At 31.4% G+C, this 24,454-nt stretch overlaps 2 protein-coding genes across 3 annotated transcripts in view; both read right to left on the bottom strand.

Moving 5' to 3' along the window:
- Positions 1-1,682: 1,682 nt before the first annotated feature.
- Positions 1,683-24,454, bottom strand: part of LOC136977450 (histone lysine demethylase PHF8-like) — an 83,648-nt gene continuing 60,876 nt past the window's right edge. The window contains exons 13-20 of one of the 2 annotated variants that reach the window (XM_067272936.1): positions 22,761-23,113; positions 22,500-22,684; positions 18,887-19,067; positions 11,027-11,337; positions 10,487-10,576; positions 5,940-6,052; positions 4,228-4,357; positions 1,683-3,094 (exon numbers count right to left, since the gene is read on the bottom strand). In XM_067272936.1, coding sequence (XP_067129037.1) covers positions 3,015-3,094; positions 4,228-4,357; positions 5,940-6,052; positions 10,487-10,576; positions 11,027-11,337; positions 18,887-19,067; positions 22,500-22,684; positions 22,761-23,113 — 1,443 coding nt within the window. In that variant the 3' untranslated portion in view covers positions 1,683-3,014. The remainder of the gene's footprint in view (positions 3,095-4,227; positions 4,358-5,939; positions 6,053-10,486; positions 10,577-11,026; positions 11,338-18,886; positions 19,068-22,499; positions 22,685-22,760; positions 23,114-24,454) is intronic. The other variant, XM_067272937.1, reaches the window with a different exon arrangement.
- Positions 15,377-17,148, bottom strand: LOC136977452 (uncharacterized). The gene has a single exon (XM_067272941.1). The coding sequence runs from the start codon at positions 16,691-16,693 to the stop codon at positions 15,479-15,481; it is 1,215 nt and encodes a 404-aa protein (XP_067129042.1). The 5' UTR covers positions 16,694-17,148; the 3' UTR covers positions 15,377-15,478.

The following is a 24,454-nucleotide window of genomic DNA, read 5'->3' as shown; positions in this document are numbered from 1 at the left end:
ACAAATTCATGCCATTTAGATCAATGTGTCGTGAAAGTTAACACCACACAAGAAAAGTTAAACTTCGTGGATCTTTCACACTCCGACAACCAATCGATAAATTTTAACCTTTCTTCCACATCATCAAAGAGCGTAGAAAGTATCCAGAGAAAATTCACAACGTATAATGATAATTTGGATAAACAGAAGTCTGATAATATCTATAATAAAGAATGGCTATTAAAGTTATTTGTGCTTATATCTTTAGTGACCCTTTTTCTGATCACTTCTTCGCAATACGAGTGTAAAGGCAATCTGATGATTAACAACAATAACGTAGATTCCTTATTTAATTATGCTCGCCTATTATTCCTTACTATATTCCTAACTGTAGCTTTTTCAATTACAGGAAATTCAGTACGAGACGATTAGTGGTTCACTCGATAAAGACATCTGGAAAACAGAAGAATGTGATTCGGATATTTTTTATTCATTTCATTTCAACGTCGAGGAAAATGGATTCAAAAATATGACCATCATAGATGCCACCGAAGAGGAAATATCAAATGACGAATTATCAAAGCTATTGGAAGACGAGGAAAACAGTGATTCCGATTCTCTTGTAGTCATCTCCATGGAAGATGAATTTTAAGAGTTGTCGCATATCGAAGTTTTTTCAATATTAAATTCAAAATTTTCTAAACATTATCTTGTTCGGGAATAACAAATATACGAAAATTTTATCTGGATGAATCCTTATTTTCAAATATTAAAATCAATAATGAAAGTTATTAGGCCTATGTATTAAAATATTATAGAAGTTGCTGAATTATTCTTCAATTGCGTGTGGGGAGGTCACTCGGCATTGAAAACTGGAAGGCCCGTTGTGCCGAGTGGGAAATTAAGGAACGGAGATCCTTAATTTCCCTGATACATTTGTCTCTCTCTTATCCAAAGATCCGCGTGAGAATCGCAGCTTCTAGGATTCTTCCCGTATTTACGGAAATGCTATTATTATATCACACATTGTCGTTATGTGGAATTATCATCAATATATGTATAGATCTTCTGGAAAAGATCTCTGTAAAATGATTAAAAAAAATCACTTTTTAATGAGAAAACGAAATTTATAGATGTATTTCTGTACATTTTGTTCTACTGAAGCATAATTTGTATTTATGAATCAATGAAATTCCAGTACTATTTGTATATACCGATACTTTTATATTAATATAATATTCTTTCCTACGTTGAAAGTGAGTTTGTCCAACAAACTCACATTTTTAAAAGTGATTAAAACTAAATTTTCATAAAATACAAAATTTAGTTTTAATCATTTTGAAAAAATTGGTTTATGGAATGCTTAGATTGCCAGTCCAATGTGGCTTTTGACATTAAATTAGTATTCTCAAAATAATACTTAATCATTTACTATCTCAATTTTATTCATATTTATAAAATACAATATCTACATTTTTCTTCTTAGAAAGTAAAGGGAAAAAAATAGAATTAAAAATTTATTTTAATTTTTTTAAATCGCTAATTTTAACAAAATGGTTTTGAAAAAATCTTATCAATAAATTAATAAAATCAGATTATTAAATTATCTGATTTTCATTAAATAGTTTCCTTAGATTTATTTATTATTTTTTAAAATTTCAGATTAAAGAATCTTTTAATGATAATAATAATATTAAATAAAAAAAAATATAAACAGAATTTTCATAAAATTTTATAAAAATGAGAAATGATTTTTGGATTTTTAAAAGAATGTTGGATTTAAAACTAGCAATTTTGTTGATATTTATTTTTAACTGGTTTATTTATTTAAATAAGAAACAAATCAAGATAAGCACTTTATATCCAGTTTAAAAAATAACAGTAATTTTTTTATTTAGACTTTAGTGCAAAGTGCTTGTTTTTCTTTATTTGCACCATTATATTCAATTTAATCTGGATAAAACAAGGAAAAAAAACAATATATTTTTAAAAGAAAGCATCTTGAAGGCTATGGAAAGAGAAAATAAAAACACAAAACTGTAACAATAAGACATTAAATATGACAATACCGAAAAAAAAATCATATAAATTTATAACGAAGAGAAATTATGAGACTTAAAAGAGATCGTTGCAATGTGAAAACCATTTTGCATACGAGCTTTTAAGCAAATGTAAATCCCCTATCGTATAAAACGGGTGCATATTTTCCATATAGTACATACAACAAATGAAACTATAGCAAAAGTTCTTTTGTAGAATATGTAAAACACAATTACATAAATATATACATTCCATATGGTTAATTGTTAAATAAACACCACAGCCACATCTAATAAAACTTCTATGTTATATACATATGATAATTTGATGCAAATTTCAAGTTTTCCTCTCTTTTAATATCTTATCAATTATAATAATGAGATGTACTATGCACATTATGATATATATATATTTTTTTTTGGTGTTAATGAGTTGTAGAGATGGCACAGAATCACATCTGATTGACAAAACGTATGAACAGACAGTTATCACAGATATACTAGCATGAAAATCATAATAATAATAATAATATATATATATAATATGTAAATATATATATATACACACAACTGATTTATAATTAAAAATCAGAATTATACCTTAAAATATTCAAAAGGAATTTCATAAATTTGAAATTTTCATATTTGCAGATCCTTGAGATAAACAATTTCCCCCCCAGGAAATTTTAAGTGAATAAAACTATTTTAAATAATTTAGTATTAAAAAACTATCACTGAGTATATCAATTGTCCTCTTTTGCAATGACATGCCATAAAAAATAAATATTTTAAAAGTGAACACATTTTTTACATGAATACATATGTAAGGTACTAAGATAATACTATGCACAGCATGATGTGACATATTACTATTTTGGAACATCCAGAAATGACGTCTGATGGAGGATACTTTAGAAACTGTTGACAGCACCGAATCTCGACTTAGGCACAATTAACTGGCAGTTGTGGGTTATTTAAATGTAGTGTAATAGTAGTTCAATATAACATCTTGTGAATTTTTAATATCTTTCCTAGTCGTTGTTTGGCTGTAGCTAGACCTTTCTTTGGCTTTTTGGCTAAAAAAAAAAAAATCAATTATTGTTACTAAAATTATCAAACTTATTATATATAATAAACTTATACTATTATTCATATATCATATGTACAGTGTGGTCTAAAAACCAGGTAACCAAAATATATTTCCAATGAAGTGACTGAATCATAGTAAGAATGATGTGCTGTTGTAAACTGGTTTTGACTGTTATTAAAATAACATTAGGAATATATTCCAGTAAACTGACTTTTAGACCACTCTGCACACAAGAAAGATGAATGATATTTTTGGTTTTTATACAGAATGACACTCAAACTTATGTGTAGATACTATAATTATGTGTAAAGTATTTTATTGGCCCAAATAAACATCTACTTCCAATTTTGGAATCCTTACTTTTTGAAGAAAATTAGGACCCAAATATAAGTTGACTTTTTCATTATTAATTTTATTTGCATAAAAAAATTTGGAAAGTCATTGAAACAATACTTCTTCACTGTCGGTGTCATCATTCCTGTTTCCTATTTCAGTTATCAATTTTCAGCTTGCTTAAAAAGCAGATCATCCTCTGCTCTGTCCAAGTTCTTGATAACACAACATTTCCCAAAGTCCTTTATAACTATGTCTTCAACAATCTTTCATAATTCTACTGTTACTCTTAACTTTTATAAGAATATGTGAAATTTTTACCACTATGCAATTTATTATGAAAATTAGTTGTGTTCAATTATATTTCTTTTTTTTCAAAATTACTTTGATTAAAAATAATTTTTTTAAAATTTTATTTACAAAAAATATGGGAATCAATGAGTATAAATGAATCTTTGATTTCTTTCTTATTAATTTTTACAAATACTTAGATCATACCTAGTTGATCAGAAAATTATACTCAAAGAGTTTATCTGATAGAAAGTAATACATGCATTGGACACCTATATTATAAATGACAAATTGTAACTTATTGCTTTTTTGTCAATATCAACAAAATGAAATTAATAAAAGTTAAAGAGCAAACTGAGACATTGTCCTATGCACCAGTAGGCTGTCTAGTGTATATGTCATGCCAGAGAAAGTAAATTTCTTTGCATATATCACATGCATCCTAGAAAGTGAACTTGAAAACTTATAATTATAAATATAAAATTATTAACTTACATTTATAAAGATCATTTGCTGGCAAAGATCTTTTTTGGCTAAAGGTGGAAGTAGACGGACCTGACTGAATATCCATATCTTTCATTTTCATTTGCATTGGTCTTTTTCTATGATACTGTCTTTTAAGAGGCTAAATAATAATAATGGAAATTAAAATAAATTTATTTACAAAAGTATAAAAATTCAGTGTTACTTTTTAATATTTTCAGTATTCAAATCTCATCAAAAGAAATCATTACTTTCAATGAGAGATTGAATCCTTAATTTTCAGCACAGAATTTGTAAAACAAATACAGTCTGTCAATGATCTAGGATTATATAAATTAATATTCGGAACTGGAAGTTCCAAATATTAATTGCAACTAGCTATTTAGAAGTACAGTAGAGCGTCGAAAATTGGAACGTCAGTAATTGAAATGGCCGGAAACTGGAACGATTTTCAGTCGGACTGTGTCGTGCTGAATCGAACATTTTTGATACTAGATTTACTTCTAAAGTATAATTTTCATGTTTTTTATATTCTTCAATATATTTATTTTGTTTGTACAAAATAAAGAAATAATTTTTAACGATACGATAGCCTCGATTATTATTATAAAAATTTTCGTTAGGCTTAAAATCGACGAAAATTGAACACGAAGCGACATACAACGGAGAAAAATTCAACAGGAAGCGACACTCAACGGAGAAAAATTTGAACATCGGATAGGTTAATATATTTTTTCGTACATAATCGAAAATTGGAAAAAATCACTACTTGGAACGACCCCATTCCCCAATTGGTTCCAGTTATCGACGCTTTACTGTAACTGCAAAACTATTTGGAACTGAAAGTTATGTAGGGCAGTGAAAAGGAATTTGGAACTGAAAATGTTTAATATAATTTTAATGATTTTAACATTTATTATTGTATATTAAAAATAGTTTTGCAGTTGTTATTAATTTTATTAACAAATGGTATCTGTTATAAAAAGAATATAAATTTATAATCTATTTGATATATATATAGTTTAAATTTATATTTATAAAATAATGATATTACAAATAGATTACAAAGTAATGTAATTAGCTTAATTACCAGTCTCAAAATTTCAATGTTTGTCTGTTTGAATGTAATTTTCCCTATTCATAATTTTATATTATTAAAAAATAATTAAAATTCATCATCTGAACACTATACACAAGTATATGTATAAGAAATATCAGAAACCTACTAAATCAATGTTAATCCATCTATTCTGTTATTATTATACCTTAAAAATAGAATATGTATGTTTCTAAGAAATTAATTTATGCAAATCATTAATAAACTTTCTAGTTAATAACAATTTAATATAATTTTTTAATTTATAATTTCCAATTGGTACTCTTTTCTAATAAATATTTTTGCAGTAATATTAATATAAACTCTAGTAAACATTTTAATCAATATGTTTGAAAAATAAAAACCCTCACATGACAATATATCAACTAAAGATAGGATTATTACTATTTATAAGATCATGTACTAATTGTAATATATAACCATTATATATAATGCTGTCATACTATCATAAAACAAAATCACATCAAGTTAAAAATTTTTTGATTATTTAATTTCAATGTTGATATCAAATGATCAAAAAATTTTTAAACAAAGTGAAGACTTTAAATTATATAAATGTTTAACAGTTAAGAACAGAAGTGAACAATTCAATAAAGTAAAAACTCACTGGCATATCTGCTAACTTTGCTGCAGCAGCTGCAAGACCTGATTCAATTGCTTCTTTTTTAACTCCTTCTCTGGTTGGTCTTTCAGGTTTTGGACAATTAGGAAGAAGTCTTGCTAAATTAAAAAAAAAAAAGTTTATTAACCATTTAAAATGATTTTATTACTTTATGATTCTTTATATCATCACGAGAGACAGTTTATAAAAGGATTATTTTCTTCTAAAAATTAAATAATTTCATCATAAGAAGTTAATTTTAATAAATTTCTTTCTCAAAATTTTTTTTTATCAATAATAAAAATTTTAATATTTATTTTTATTATATTATATTAAATTTACTTATTAAATTAAATCAGTAAATTTATTTAAATAATATACCCAACATATAAATTAATATAAATATCAACATACAGTGAAAGTCTGTTAACCTGGCATGTTGAGCTCATCACTGGAGATTATTGGTGCATTGTTCTTTACAATTGTCATCAACAACTTCCAATATAAACAGTGTGTGAAAATTCGAACCCGCCGGAACCAAAACGCTAATAACAAAATATTTTATTGTTTGGTTCCCACGGAGAAAACATGAATCATGAGGAACAACATTCGAATAATGCTGGTTGGTGAAAACGAGAAACGTGACCAAGGCGATAAAAGGGCGACAAGAGAGGAAAAGGGGGTCGGTTACACAGAGTCCGTCTGATCGACTCGAAGTCGGTTACATAGAGTCCGTTCGATCGACTCGAAGTCAGTTACGTAGTGTCCCTTGGCTAGTGTGTGCACGTCCCGACGACTATGAAAGGATACCCGAGGATATCTCCACCCCGTCACAAGAACGAAAGGATTACGAGGTATGACTCCCCCAAAGTCGTGTAAACTCTCCCTCCGCGTATCCGAACTTAGGCGACAGTAGCTCGCCCTAACTGTATCTGTAGCTTTAGCATTAATAAATCGTTGTTGTTGTTATTATACGTTGTTCATGTCCTTTATTCGAGTATTGCCGCCGCTCTACCGTCGGACCCATCCTCTTCCGCACTTCACTTGCGTAATGCGTGACGCGTAACAAAACCGAGCCGCCATCTTGACGTGGGCAGGTCTCACGGACCTGTTAGCCGAGAAAAAGGAGGTACGACTCCATCCACCTCCCGCACAGTCCAATATAAACATTGCAAAAACAGAGGAAGACCAAGATGACATGATGATGTGCTAGGTAAAGCCAGTTAACTCATGCAAGATCTTTCTAAAGACATTAGTGACATATTTGATATGGGAAGCAGAAATATTTAACACACTTGGAATCAATAATTATCACATTGTAGAAGAAAATACAGCTTTTTTTTTGTACTACAGCAGTTTTGCACTATTGCTTATATTTTGGCAACTGCATTACAAAAAATCTTAGTTTTGCACACTACTTAATGTGAGAATAAGGTTCTCTCTTTTATTTTATTAAGGATTATTAATCTGTTCTTGCAAATTTTCTAAGATTTTAAATATTGTATTTTTATTTGGTAAATAATTTTTTTTAACTTGTTTAAACTTAATCTTGTGTAAGAAAGTATGCTTCCGTTTGGAACTTCCTTGTCAAGGATAACGGAACTTACTCATCTTTTATTTTTTTTTCATCCCCATCTTTGAAACTAATGTTTATCAAATATTTCATTTAAGAAATACTTTTTGACTAATGTTATCATACGTGGATTTAATTATAATAACTGAAGATTCTATTCATTAGTTAAAGAAAGCAATTAATCTAAATAAATTTATTGCTAATGTAAAAGGGAGGATCTACCCCCCTTCCGTTAAAGTGGAAATTCAACAGTTTTTATCACCACTGTCATCACCAAATTTCAACATCATCCTAGATTTTGTTCCCCAGATTTTACCCCCAAACGTCCAGGTTACGTAAGGAAAATCCTTTAATTTGATTGAATAAAACAGACGAATATTATCAAACTTTGCACCCAAATTGAAGAGTCCACCGTCAGCTTTCAACGCTAAAGTACGTGAGGGATTCCAGAAGCCTTGTGCTAAGTCCGAACCGAATCTATTCTCCCGAAGGCAAAATATTTCAAGTAGAAGAATCAAGACTTATCACTTGTGTAAAAAGAAGAGTAGTCTAAGAACTTATAGAAATGAACTTTCCTAAGAAGATAGAATAACAGAATGTCAATCTACAATTTGTCAAGGTAGTATAAACTTGGGAACTTATGTCAACTCTCTCTCAAGCGGTTAGAATCTAGAGTTAAGTAAGCTTATTTTTGGATCGTTTGGTGTATTTTCAATTTATGCATTTCATTAAATCTTATTTGTTGTTTTGTTAAATGGATTCATCATTGACTAAATTTTACCAGCACCTTTCCAAACTTACTCGCGACCCTCCCACTCGTTATTCCGCAAGAAAGATAACAGCGCATTAACCCACTAAATTCCTAGGTTAACTGGTGTCAGGAGAAAACATCTTTCAGGGGTTTTTGCAAACTTCTGATATTAGATATCCGTGAGGATATTCAAAATAAATTTATCTTTAGGAAGTCATCCTTAACAGACAACCGAGGCTGGTTTCACCAACTGGTTCAGTCGCGTAAGTGGTATAAGATTTCACTACTGAAAGGTCGGTGAATGAATTATATACCCTCGACAACCTCACACTAACAAAACAATTCTTTCCGAGATATTCAAAATTACTTCAGGTGTTTGGGGCAGAGAAATCCACCCCCAAAAATCAGAAACTCTGATAAATATTCTATTTTGTTTTATATTTGTTTTGTTTTATATTATATTATATGTAAAAATTCAAAACAAAATATTCTATTTTTGAAAATATTTTTTAAAATTTAGTTCAGAACCTGAAGATGTCTATGGTATAGGTTGAAAACATTCATTAAGTAAAGAATTTTCTCTCGGCAAACTTCAGGTGATGTAGTATGATTGTACACTAATATTTCAAACTAAGAAAATTACAAAACTCAGCTTCTATCACTTAAAAAAAAAAATCAAAGAAATTTACTTGCAGTATTACATTTCAAATTGTGTAAGTTTTACTGTTAAATGAACATACAAGTGTGAGAATCCAAATTCACAACATAACTAAATCACAACAAAATGTCTTGATAATACAACTTTGTCAAATAACTGTCAACTTTCACACCTGAGAGTCCATTGTCTTTTAAGTTCTCAGTGTGAAAAGTGATACTTTCTTGAAACCTTGGACCTGTTGTCCCGATTTCATCATTTTAATATAACAACTAATGGGCAGTCAAGGAAGTTGTCGCCTGTTTCTCTAGGATTAAAGTAATCGAAAATTTCCTGTGTCAGTGGTCTATCAGATTTTCACATTACCCTCGGTCAACTGTGCCTTTGAAGATAAACTTTCCCAATTGATTTTGATCCAGACCTTTCCTGAATGATCCTAATCCAGACATCCTAGTCACCTCAAAATCCTAATCAAGGAGCATCAACATCAACCCCAGGTATTTACTAATCACGAACAATTGTAAACTCTCTCTCTTTCGTGACCGCTAGATAGATAGGCTAAGCCAATATAACTCGACATATGTATCATAAACTCCTTTTTCGTTGAAATTAAATAGTTATTTAGTTGTTAACTTTAGTGTCTGAGTGCATTACTTCCGTTGCGCTGTCTCACAGTCTCCATCTGGAGACCGATTGCTTACTCATGTGGCTGCTTGCATGACTTACTCTCAAAAAAGAACAAAACCATTCCACTGTTGTGGCTTTCCTGTCAAATGAGACATGGTGGTGTCAGTCTTGATGAGGCATCAAAAAAATGCTGACCCTCTAATCACACAAGTGTCGAAGCAAATAAATTTTTAAAGTATGACATTTTCTTAGCAACGATATAACTGCCAATTGCATTAGAAAAGTGTGTGTATAAAACACACAAATATGCCAAACTTCTAATGTTTTTATCGTAATTCACAAATGCCATTTATCAATACATTATCATATTTCTTGTAACATTATAAACATGATAGTGTATATATATACGTACATCTCGGCACGTAAGACGACTTTCAGATAAGACGCGGTTTTAAAATTTCGCCAAAGTTTTATACTTTTAGCATATATCTGTCCTATACAATGACTCCCAAACTATCAACGGCCTATGAATTTAGTTTAGATAAGCGACCATCATCTGGATAATAATACTGTATAGCATATACGAAATTATGTCCTATTTGTAATTTTTCGAATGAACAAATTTTATTTTCTTGCACTGCCTTGCGATTGTTGCAAACATTCGCACAGATTCGGCATTTGGGTAATGACTAACTAGTCACAAAAACGTCGTATGGGCTATTCTATTTTGTGCACATACCTTACTCTCTACTAGAAAATAATTACGGTTTGTCCGTTTTTTTTATAATGGTTTTAATTTATATAAATTTGAATCTATTTTTTTTTTTTTGTATCTGTCCTATAAGACGAGCCCGGATTATCGTCTTATCTGCCAAGATATACGGTATATATATATGCATATGAAATCACTAATGATAGTTAAACAATATTACATTAAAGTTAATTACCCTTTGGATTCCAAGGTTCATCTCTCTTAGTTCGACCTCTTGGTTTAAAAACATGAATTTCATCATCAGAGGCTTCTAATCCCAAATATACTAATTGAAAAACAGATAATTTTGAATTATTAATAAATTATCTAATTAGTAAATACCTAACCTAGAATTATAATTGCTAATAAAATCACAATTCTTTTAATAATAAATTTTCCTTTCATTTAAATTTTGTTTTTAATGAATACCAAAACATCTGAAAATACAGCAAATACCATTTATATATTGCCTTTTTTCTGATAAAAAGAAGCAATATATAAATGAATTTTGGTAACATAATTTTTAGAATATATTCTTTGTTCTATTCACACATTCCTCTCTTTTTATTTCTGGAATTGAACAACAAAAAATTGACTTCACCAAACACATTTTCTTTTGTAGAAGGAGTATTAGTAATAGGTTATTAATAGATTTCTCCTACTTTAATCTAGTGAATACATTTAACTATATTATTCAAAATATATTTATTATTTATATAAATGCTTTTTTACTTACTGAATTCTCCATCTTGATGACATTGTTTAAGACTCTCTTCAAAGTCATCATCTTCATCAAACCTCCTTCTAAACCTGCTATACTGTGTTCCTGGTAAATTTTTATTAGAAGCTACAGGAGACTTTTTACTTAATATAGAAAAATTATTTGGATGACTATCTACAAGTGATGCAAGAGACCCTTCTTTATCTAATGATGGATTAGTAGTACTGTTTGGAGGAATGGCAGGATTTGAAAAATGGAAGGCACTCTTACTCATAAAAAGCATACCCTGAATAGCTTCTCTTGTGGACGGAGAAGTACGACCTCCACTAAAATAAAATTTATTAAAATTAAAATACAAGAATATAATTTAATGTTAATAATGTTTTTTAAAATTCTTGAATTATTTACACTTTTTCATAGAATCATAAAAGTAAAATATAAATTTTATTTATCAGAAAGCTTAAAGATTTCTTTAAAGATGAAAGAAAACACATCAACAATATATAAACAACGTTAAAAAATACTTGGAGGGAAATTGAGTACAGACTCGACATTCTTCGTGCTACTAACGGAGCTCACGTTGGTTGGTTGGTTGGTTAGTTCTATTTTTTTGGCACAAGAGCCATACAGGCTATGCTGCGCCATGACAAATGGTAAAATTAAACAAAGCTAAATATATATATCACAAGGCGTCAATACAACACAAAAACACAAACAAACAGAACAACACAAATATAAATATATAATAAATAAATAAATAAATATATTAGTTAACTTAAATATCTCTATTAATATTTATAACTTTCAAAAAGTTCAGTATCTTATCAAGATTTGGCCTCTGGCCCAAAATCTCTCTCAAAGTTGCATTTCCAAAATGCTGTCTGCGACTCTGGTCAAAAGCAACACAGTTGCAAAGTATATGTTTAACACTTAAAGTACAAATGCAATACTGGCATACTGGCTGGTCATCACCCTTCAAAAGGTATTGATGAGTAAGCCGAGTATGTCCAATTCTCAGACGAGTAAGAATGACTTCAGATCTCCTATCATACTGTTTGTTGTGTGTCCAATTTTCTATTATAGGTTTGATCTCGTAAAGTTTATTGTGGACTTGTTCGTTCCACACATTTTGCCATCTCTCTGCTAGTCGTTTTTTAACAACCAGCTTCAAGTCACCTCCTTCAATAAACATTGTATGCTGAAAAAAACTTGCTGACTTTGCAGCTGCATCAGCTGCTTCATTCCCTTTTATACCTACATGGCCTGGGACCCAACAAAATTTTACAAAAATATTACTTGCAATAAGATGGCAAAACAGTTTGCGAATTTTAATCACTATAGAGTGAGAACTAGGTTCATGTGAGATCAAAGCCTGAAGTGCACTAACTGAGTCAGTGTAAATAACACAGCGACGATGACCTTTACTAATTATATATTTTAAGGCTAGATAAATAGCCTGACACTCTGCAGTAAAGATGGAAGAATTTGATGCAATTTGTTCTGCCACGATCTCATCCTGGCAGACAAAGGCTGATCCAACGTAATCAACCGATTTCGATCCATCAGTATAAATAGGAATTAAATTCCTGTCGTAGTGTTGAATTTCTGCAAAGTGCTGCCTATAGATGTAGTCCGGGGTGGATTCCTTAGGAAACTGCTTTAAGCTGAAGTCAACATTAATCACAGGAGTTGACCAAGGTGATATATTATCGACCTCGACCTGTGAAATGTTGCTTGTGTCCAGGTCAATCGTGCTGCTTACATTCTCCATTCTAATGTCAAATGTAGGGACACAACTTGGGCGAGCTGTAAATAATCTTTTCAGCTGAGTATCTGATACTCTACAATAAACTGAAGGTTTAGCCAGAAATTTCTGTTTAATGTAATAGAACAAAGACAACTGCTCTCTCCTGAGAGATAGTGGAGGCTCATAAGCATCCACGTACAAACTTTGAACAGGAGAAGTTCGAAATGCACCAGTGCACAAACGCAATGCTTGATGGTGGATTGGATCCAGCATCCGAAGAGTAGATTCTCGCGCAGAGCCATAAACAACACATCCATAATCCAGCTTAGAGCGAACGAGGGCTCTATATATCCTGAGCATCGAACATTTGTCTGCTCCCCAGGATGAGCAGCATAATACCTTTAAAAGATTCAGAGATTTTAAACATCTACTCTTCAAATTGCGCAAGTGTAGTAAGAACGTCAATTTATGGTCAAACACAACACCCAAAAATTTTGCTTCATTGACCATTGGAATTTTAACCCCATTTAGGTGAATTTCAGGGTCCAGGTGCAAACCACGCCTTCGGCAAAAGTGGATGCACGAGGTCTTCTCTGCATTAAAAGTAAAACCATTGATCTTGGACCAATTGTCTATGCGATTTAGGGAAATTTGCAGTTGTCTTTCAATAAAACTCATGTTAGTAGACTGACAGGAGATCTGAAAGTCATCCACATACAAGGAGTGTTTCACACTGGGAGGAAGACACTTAGCTATGCTATTAATTTTGATTAGGAACAGAGTCACACTCAGAATAGAACCTTGAGGAACACCCTCTTCTTGTGTGAAAGGCCTAGAAAAAGTGTTGCCCATCCTGACTTGGAATCTACGATTCTGCAGGAAGTTTTTTATAAAAATTGGCAGATTACCCCGCAGTCCAAATTCATGCAGATCACGAAGTATTCCATATCGCCAGCAGCGATCGTAAGCCTTCTCTATATCGAAAAACACAGACACTAAGTGCTGTCGTCTTACAAACGCTTCGCGTATAGATGTTTCAAGGTTTACTAGATTGTCTGTGGTACTTCTGTTCCTACGGAATCCACTCTGATGTGGTGAAAAGTAGTTCTTTTCCTCTAGGAGGAACATCAGGCGTCTGTTTACCATTCTCTCGAAAAGTTTGCAAAGACAACTAGTCAGAGAAATTGGTCTGTAATTAGAGGGATTCTTGTGGTCTTTACCTGGTTTGGGTATGGGAATGATGATAGATAGCCTCCAAGAGTCTGGAAAAGTATGTTCTGTCCATATTCTGTTAAACAGATTCAAAAGATTACTGAGGGAATTGTCTGACAGATTTTTTATCATGCTGTAGTGGATTTTATCCGGCCCTACAGCAGTATTCCCCGAGCGAAAGATTGCTGTACATAGTTCTATTCTGCTGAATGGCACATTATATTCCTCATTAGATGGGGAGTGGAAGTTTAGATATTGTTTTTCAGTTTGAACTTTATAAGCCTGAAAATCCCTTGTATACATAATATTGCTGGATGAAGACGAAAATGTTTCACCCAACAAATCAGCAATACCTTTTATGTCACTGATTATTGTGCCATTACTTTCCAGCATGGACAGAGAGTGAGAAGCATATTTTCCATTGATTTTATGGATTTTATCCCAGACTGCTTTTGAGCTGGTGGAAGATGTTATGCTAGAAACATACTTCCTCCAAGAATCCCTTTGGCTTTGCCTTCTTATTTTTCTGGCATTAGCCTTTGCTTTCTTAAAAGCAACCAAATTGTTAGCAGTGGGGTATCTTCTGAAAATCCCCCATGCTTTCTTTTGCTTTTTAAATGCTGCCTCGCAATTTTGATCCCACCATGGTTTCGGATGTTTTGGATATCTGGTTGACGTTTTCCCCATTGTTTTTTCGGCTGCCTGAATAATACTGGAAGTGACAACTTCGACTGCATCATTGATATCAGCAGTATTGACCATTTCCTCAGTGACGTTAGCCAAAGAGGAAAATGCAGGCCAATCTGCTGTTTCAAGTTTCCAGCGTGGTGGACGGGCTGTTTCACAGCTTTCTCTGCCTCGGTATTTTAGAAATATTGGGAAGTGGTCACTAGAGAGTGGATTAGATCCAACCCCCCATGTAAATGCTGAAAACAAGTTCGGACTGGCTAATGATAAATCAATGGCAGTGAATGTTCTTGTTGGGGCATGGAAGTATGTCACTTCTCCGGTATTAAATATATACAGTTGGTGATTGCCTATAAATCTCTCAATGGCCCTGCCACGACGATTGATGTCGGGACTGCCCCACATTGGATTGTGACCATTGAAATCACCGAGTAAAAGGAATGGAGTTGGCAGCTGTTCAACCAAGGCATCCAATTCATCATCATTGACTCTGACATCTGGTGGCAAGTATATGGAACAAACTGTGACAGTAACGCCGATTGAAATTCTGACTGCCACGGCTTGCAGCTCTGTTGTTATTTGTACCGGTAAAGACGGGATGCGGTTTGAAACCAGTACAGCCACACCTCCACTGGCGCGGGTGTGGCTGTCATCATCTTTACGGTAGAGATCGAATCCTTTTAAAGAAATTCTTTCTCCAGATTTCAAATGTGTTTCCTGAAGTGCCACGCAGAGAGATAAAGTAGACGATGTCAGGTGTTTAATGTCAGAAAAGTTGTTGCGAAAACCACGACAGTTCCATTGGATTATTTTATAATCCATTATGTGTTTGAGGCAGCATTCTTTGTAAAGGTATCCCTCTTTAATTTTACAGCCGATTTGCCTTTTGGAGGTGAGGCTGGTGGTGTAACCACCTTATTAGTCTCCTCATCTGAGAAGTCGGAGAACTCACTCATAGACTGAGTCTCTGATCTTTTAGATTTAGAGAGGGCTGATTTTAATTTTTGTTTGTTGAGTGGGTTCTTATTAGCTTTTTTTGAACCCACATTTCTGGTTACTACCCCTGCTTTAGGTAGGGGTGTTCTTTTCTTTATACTCTCCTTTTCTTCTGTTTCTTTGGATTGAGTTAATAAACATCTAGCATGGCAAGTGAGAGATTCATTTGGTGAAACGGAAATGTCTGTCTGAACCCCACGTGTGTTTGTGGACTTCAAAACAGCAGCAAATGTTTTCTGTTTCACTGGTGCACTTGAAGTGACCATGCGACGAGCCTCTAGGTAAGATAAATTGTTGACAGTTTTTACCCGCTGAACCTCTTTCTCTCTCTGCCATGCAGGGCATTTCCGGGAGTAGGAAGGATGGGCATCTTTGCAATTCACACAGCATGGGATACTTTTACAATCGGTACTCTCGTGACCTTCAGTCCCACACTGTGCACATACGCTCTTTCCTCGGCAGGATGTTTGAGAATGTCCAAACCGCTGGCATTTGAAGCAGCGCAGCGGGTTTGGAATGTATGGTCGAACTGGGCAGCGCAGATATCCTGCAGTAACAAATGATGGTAATGTTGGCTTTCCAAAAGTGAGAATGAGATGTTTGGTTGGTATCAACTTGCCATCACGACGAATGGAGATGCGTCGGACAGCAGTGACACCTTGATCTGAAAGATTGATCTGGATATCTGATTCATCTTCAGACATCAGATCGATCTCAGATATCACACCACGTGACGAGTTCAAACTTGTGTGTGGTGTGATGGTGACATTTATGTCTCCTAGAGATTTAGTTTTTAAAAGCTTTGCTGATTGTTGAGGAGAGGCTGCCTCTACAAGTAAATCTCCTGACCTCAATTTTTGGATTTTTTTAAGATGCCCAATGGTTGATTCAAATAATTTTTGTATTAGAAAAGGAGAACATTTCGACAGAGATGTTTCTCCCGTAGCATGAACAATAAGGTAGGCTGGTTGGTTGGTGGAAATAAAATCGCTTGGTGGTGATGCATTGGTACATGGTGTTTTAGATTTTAGTGAATCCATATTGAAAAATTATTATTCAGCTCCCGGTGACCCCACCCACCATGGGGCCCAACAAGGGGATGCCGTCACATGGGAGATTCCCATAGACCGTCACACCAGGGTTTCCCAGGAGCTATACCCTCACAATGCAGTCAAGAAAAGCACATCTTGTCTGACGTGTCCGCCCGGTCTGCATCGATCGGTTGACTCCAAGCCGAGGTCAACAATGACTCAACGACCAGCCGATTGACTCAAACGGAGCCTGATTTGAGCCTCCCGTTTATCCGAAGCAAAGGCCAAAGCAGTGTGTTGGGGACGTTATGTTGCCCCTCAACTACCAGGATCCCCCTTTCCGGCATACGGGACACCACGCACGGCAAACACGTGGGTGGGCGTTCAGATCCCAGGGATGGTAAAGAAGAGTTTCTAAACCATCTCTGGGAGGTCCCCTCACCACGGACAGGAACCCACATCGAGGGGACGGAGCTCACGTACAACTACATTGAAGGTACTGTAAAAAAACTCATAGATTTCTTCATTCTTTTGCAGCAAACTGCATTTCATTTCACCTGTTAGTATTTTTGTTATTAATGTTTAGAATGATAAAGATCTTTCTCAGACACACTGTATTAAAAGTTATTTTTACTCAGCAAAATAATTTCCAATATAATTTATTCAATTCATTTACCAGACATATTTGCGTCATTGTTTATTAAAGATTTAATATTTTAAATTTAAAAATTCTTGAAACTATTTCCAATTTATTTAAACTAAAACAGTGATAATCAGATGATAATAAATCCAGCAACAAGTTGTTTAACTTTCCTGACAACGTTTAAAACTGCCCATGTGATGCCATCTGTTATATTATTTTATTATTAAAATCTTTTTATATTTTAACTATTATAAAATGGCAAAAAACTTAATTTTGAGGGTAGGGATGAGTTTTATAGAAAAAAACTAAGTGCTAATAACAAGTAAAACAGTCATTAAGTCCAACCCTACTCAAGATATGACACACAATCCCCTCTTTCTCTCCCCAGCCTGTCAACCTACAACCACCAAAGTTAATAGCGTCAATCCCCAATACACAAATCTCCATGCAAAATTTCAAAATTTTTGACAAAAGACTGAAGTTCAAAGTGGATAAACTTGTGCCATCCACCCATGCACACACTAACGTCCGTATATACAGAAAAAAACCCAATTTTTTTTTTTTGCATTTCTTGATGTTTTAAGGTCCAGAGTCCAAAAATGTAAGAACCTTGCAGGGGTCAATTTCCATACATTCCCTCTGTTATATATAACAGCCGGGAAAGTAAAAACAATATCTAAAAACCACAAAGGATGAGATAAAAAGTTTCTGAATGAAAATATTGAATTTTGTGTAGAAAGCTGGACTTTGTAATTTTGAAGATCTCCATTACCTAATTTACTTAATATTTCTCTCATTTCTTGTTTATTGTGTTATTTCTTTTAAACTGAATGAACTGAACAAATAAGCAAAGAAAAAAAGTCTAACAAAATTTTAAGTTAAATTATTTTTACACGCTAGATATTCAGAATGACCCAGAAGTCATGATTCAGTTTCTTCCAATAAACTGAAGTTGTTACATGTTTTGGTATTTACAAAACATAAATGAACAATAAACCATAGTCTGATGTTTAATATCCAAACATATCTGAAATTCAGATCATTTTCAGGCCAGCATTAAATTAAATATTATTTAATAATTAGTTTAATTCTAATTTGAAAAATTAAATATTATTATTTTTTTTTGCAAATTTTTTATTCAAATAAGTCAAACTGATTGACTATTCCCTTCAAAATAATAAGTTTAAATATTGTTGCATTGTATTGGAACAAATGTGTGACATTTAATGTTAACAAACTGAAATTTAATGCTAAAAGGAGGAGAGAGAGAAGACTTCCCTCCACAAAAGTTCAAAATTCTTCAACAGAACAATCACGTGGTCATTCTGTGCCTGACCTTTTCGAAGACTGTTGTAAAATGATGCCAACCATATGCAGAGACAGTCAGCAGGAAGAGATCAAGGCACATTCACCTCAACAAATATGAAACACATTACAGATTTGTGTTAAGTATGATATTTCCATAAAGAAAGAAAAGAAAAAACAAAACCAACCATAAAATAAAAATTAATTTTAAAAAATTACAAAACTGATATATACAAAGTAATTTTATTGCTTACCTTAATTCGTCATCTAAACTGATTCTAGTTGTATCAGTATCAACTGCAATTTCACTGGCAATTAATAAATCATCAATTGTCCCATTTTTAGGAATATCAGAATCAGTATCTCCTCCGTCAGAAACCTGTTGCTGTGATTTTTGTGGAGACTGAAGTTTATCTGTTCCAGATTTATTATTAACTAAAACAAAATATAATTTTATTACTTTATACTTATGTAAATTATTATTTTTATCATTATATTATTTTAAATTAGTATTATTTAATGATAAAATAAATAATATTCAAAAAGTTGTAATGCTCACAAAGCTTCTCTATATAATATTGATAAAGAATCTATCACAGAAATGAACTTTTATTACACTGTATTTGTATAGTTCTTAGTTCATTTGACAGTGTTTGTGCTTTTAAATTCAATTATACAAGGTGATCAAAAAGTTGCACAAATCAAAATATCAGTTTGTGTAAATTGTATCAAGTTATTTTTGTCTCCCATCACAAGATGACACTATAGTGACTGCTAACTATTAATAAAAACTCTGACTTTTGTATGAAAGTCATAAAACTGGCCACAGTATAACTTTGTTCAGAGAGAAAGTAAAATGGTTTCTTTCTAGGAACAACAGATTTTCACTGTAAAGCATTATTTTGCCAGTCACTCTTATGTATGTGTTGCAGATGAGTTTCAGAAATATCCAGATTCTGCAGTTCTTAAAATAATTCTTTGGCAACAGTCTTATTTCTAAAGGATCATGACCCCCATAATCACCAGATTTTTTCCTCTAGGGATGCCTCAAAGAAACTATGTATAAAAATAATCTACACACAATAAATGAACTAAAGAGGAACATTATAACAGTAATTGCTGGCATCTGTTTTACAAGATGGAATCAAACACAACAAAAGTAACTCTTGCCTGCACTCATGAATGAGGAGGATATTTTGAACATATGTTTTAATAATATGATTTCATTTTGCTTTTCTTAAAGATCAGATTATAAATTTTGTTTTTACTATCTTTGTATTTTTGTACATTAACCTCACAAAATAAAATTGATTCCCAACACACGTGCATGACTTTTCAATCACTCTGTATAACGCTTTTTTAGACAAAATGGAATAATTTAATTTGATATATATATATATATATATAATATTTTAGTAAACAGAAAAATTAAAAGAAAAAAAATTTTGCAACTTTACAACTATCATATTTTTAATTATTATTTTATTTAAAATGGTTTAGTAAGAAAAGTTGAATATTCAAATGAACATTAATATTTGACCAATTTACAATGGACAATTATTAATAATACTGTTCATATTAATAAATATTATACAAATTCATCAAAATCAAAATTTCATTGGATTATGAATAAACTGATACAAGAACTAAGTCTTTTCATCATTCCTTTAAAGCTTTTGGATTGATTAATTGATACATTTTCAATTCTGTGATCATAAAATCAAGATCTATCGTAACTTTAAAAAATTTAAGAAGACATAATACTATTTATGATGTTTTGTATTCTGTGAAACACTGAACACTTAACACTAGCTACTAGGGTTTCTCAAGGATCCCAGCTGTTTCTTTTTTAATCTGGGAAATTCTTCTCATCCCGAGAAATCCTGTCAATTTCTTAAAAGTTCACTTTTTTCTTTTTTTGTGTTAGGTTGAGGAAATTTTGCAAATAAAAAATATAATTAAATCATAAACTGTCTATCAGAATACATTTGTATTTATTAATTTTAAGCCTGCTTATTAGTTTGTTTAAATTTTTGCTTTTTTTGTTTTGTTTAAATGACATCTCACAGATTGTCAATAATCAATATGTATTTCTGGCAGGACTGAAAATTCTTTACTTGTCTGAACCTGGAATAATTGCACCAATGCTGTCTTAATTTTAACTATGACCAGTAGCTTCAATAACTGCATTATGCCAGGTTGTGCAAATTGGGCAAGGATAGAAATGAGTACAAAGTCTGCAAGTATGAAGTTTTTCTTCATACGTCTGATTATTAAAGCCAAACAAACTGCTGAATTATCAGGCTATAAGCTTGATACTTCTATTAAAGCAGCTGAGGTAGACAAGTCAAGAATAGTTAAGAGCAAAAGAAGCACCGCAACGCATCTCTAAAACAAACTAGAAATCTTTGACGCTATGGGTAAAAAAAAAAACATGTAACATTTGCCTTCTCTTAAATGCATTAAAGACGATTCCACCCACATCCATTGAATTGGAAAGAGCATTTTCAGTAGCAGGACTTTTCATTATTAGCGAGATTGAGGCTGAAATTTTAAATATGAAAATGTGTACGTTGGATGTTCAGCGTCGCATTCCTGTAAGCCTAGAAGTTTGACAATGGTGTTTCGAATGTCGAGCATGATCCCACTGACTTTCCAAACACCATTATCAAACTTCTAGGCTTACAGGAAAGTAACGCTGAACATCCATGTACACGTTTTCACATTTAAAACTTCAGCCTCAACCTCGCTATTAAAATAAAACCAGATTGAGTGATCGGAGTATTGACCATCTTTGGTTTTCAAAATCTTATAAAAATTTACATTATTATTTTGTACTATGTTTTATTTAAAAAACAAAAATTACCTTCTAAGTTATAAGTTTGATCTAAGTTCATTTCTGTAAATTTTCAACACAATTCAAAGGCATTTTTTTTGTAAGCAGTTTCCAACAAACTTTAATAAATTTTTTCTATTTGTGAAAATTTCTACATAATTCAAAGATAATTTTAATATATATTTTACACAGCATTATTAATATTATGATTTTGGAGGTTGCAGGACGTATTAAATTACTTTTAAAAATGAAAAATAATTATATCATTCGATTTCAAGATATTTTTTATATTTTAAAAATAATTAATTATATTCCAGGATCCTGGGAAACAGATCACTTTTTTCTGAAATCCCAGTATAAGCAAAAGACCAGGAAATGAGAAACCCTACTAGTTACCATATGTGTAGCTGAATTACAGACACAAATAACTTAATTTAGTGTCTCTTTTGATTTTTTAAAATTGTGTTATAGTGAAATAGTTAGACTGCATATAATAAGAAATATCTATAAACATGAAATAAAATTAAACGGTTGTAAAATAAATGACCTACTTTCTAATATATTTGAACTTTTGTATGCTAGAGATAGATTTGTAAAGCTAATTTTACACATATGCAGTTAATTGTAAGTTATCACCAATAAAAGGATTTTAAACAAAAAAAAAAAATTGACAGAAAACTGTAAATGAATCCTTAAAGCACTTTAAAAAAATCATTAGTGAAATGAACTATGTTAATTCCATTTTACAAATTATAAATTAGATATTTTAAACCATGTAATGAAAAATGAGAGCAAAAGCTTAAAAGCTAGCATTTCAACTTAGAGGATCTATAAATAAATTATTTAATAAATTTTTAAAAAGTTTCTAAAAATAAACATTTACAAGTTTTTATTAATTATTTTTAATTATAATGTTATTTACAATGATATAAAATTTAATAATTTTATAAGAATTAAATATTTTGTATTAATCAGAATACTTTTCTTTATCTTAAATATAATATTGTTTTACATGATGATCTAAGACTTACATGATAATCTAAGTTTTAATTGTCCTTTATTATAATCTACTACAGAAGCATCATTATTGGAGGGTTTCCTGAGATCTGATAATTTTGGTCTACGATTAGAAGGATGCTCATCTACAATGAGATTGTCTTCATCAGAATCAACAAAATCATATACAGAATCATTTTTTACAGTTTCATCTTTTCCACTAAAAATTTAAAAAAAAATTAATTAAATCAAGTTTTAATAAATAAATAAAATTTATAAAAAACAAAATTATATACCCAATAATCTTTCCATGTGAAACTTTTAATCTGAGCATACTGTTTTTATCAAGCATAGCTTCTTGTGATTCTAATGTACTTCTTAAAGGATCATGCTTTGGATATTTCAGTTTCATGTAAGAGCCACTCTCTCCACTATCAGATATTGGATAAGATACTGAGTTTTTAGAAATGCATAGTTTAAACCTTGCCGATGAATTCATAGTGTCAGATACAGAATTTGCAACTGAATCTTGAGGATTTGCTAATTTGGATTTAAGTGAAAATTTTAAAGGGAGATGAGAAACATCATCTGTTAATACTGATGGTAAGTATCCCATATTATCTTCAGACTTTAGAGACATTCCCTGTAACTATAAAAATATATAAAAGTTTAATATTCATTAACTAAGATCAAAACATTTATGGTTAAATCCATTATGAAATAAATTGAAAATATTAATGTTAACATTTAAAAGTAAGTTATCAAACAAGAAGGATGTTTGCAGAAAAATTATAATTATCTTTATTTCTATAATATTGAGAATTACTATTAATTGAGTAAGAACTAAACTAGGAAAATTTTGTCTCTAAGTGAAGCACAGCATTGGCTTGCAATCTCACATTAGATTATGAGGGAGATGCTGAATTAAAGCAACTTGTTACTTACTTCAACAGTAAATTTCCTTAAATTGCATAATAAAAGTTGTGCAACCTTGCAAGGTAATATGATCAATTTTTCAATAAAAATGGAAAAAGATTGATATTCAAAAGAAATTGGCAAGAATGCTTTAAACAATATGGCATTGTCGTATTTTGAGTATTGGGTAGTGTGTGCTTGCTTGTTTATATATTTACAATGCAAAATTTTCCAATTGACTTAACATGGAGATTGACCTTTTACCCCATTACTTCCCATTCTAAGTCAAATTTTGAAATTTGACCAACATGCCATTTTATTACTTCTATTACTGCATAAAATTTTGTTCAAATTGGCTGTCATTACTTTCTAAAACATGTTTCAGCAATTTGATAATTCGAGTCACTGCCAAGGAAGCTTGCTCACTTTACTTGCTGTGCTTCAATTATTAAAATATGTATTTAATATAACTTATTTGTTGTAATATATTAATTTTAATTATAATATATATATATATATATATATATATATTATAATTAAAATTAATATATTACAACAAATAAGTTATATTAAATACATATTTTATATATATATATATATATATATATATAAATATGTTATGGTACATAACACAATTAAAACTTTAAAAGTACTTTAAAATTTTACTAAAAATTTACAAAATATTACATATAATCATAAGCAGGTATTCCATGCTTGCTTTTAACGACCTGTATTACTACCCATTTTTAGTAACCAAAAGAAACCCAAAATATAAAAATAGTGTCTAGTGTTTGATTTGCGGCAAACCATTTTGGGTGCAGTATACACCCCAAGCATCAAGCAGCAAAAGTTACCAAACATTTTCCCTGGGAACTACACCCAACATCTATGCAACAACCTATTATAGCGTTGCACTGTATCTATGAGCATCTGTGCTTTCAATTTATTTAATGCTTGTGTTAGCAAAATGTGTCCTAAGGTGTAAAACCCATATGACAAATTTGGTACGATTTGATAAATTAATTTAGATCTAGTAACACTCAAATTTCTGCCATTCAAATTAATGGAAATTGCT

Source organism: Centruroides vittatus, unplaced genomic scaffold (assembly GCF_030686945.1).
Source record: "Centruroides vittatus isolate TY-2023 unplaced genomic scaffold, ASM3068694v2 contig_459, whole genome shotgun sequence".
Taxonomy (NCBI): Eukaryota; Metazoa; Arthropoda; class Arachnida; order Scorpiones; family Buthidae; genus Centruroides; species Centruroides vittatus.
This window is presented reverse-complemented; position numbering and strand designations above follow the sequence as displayed.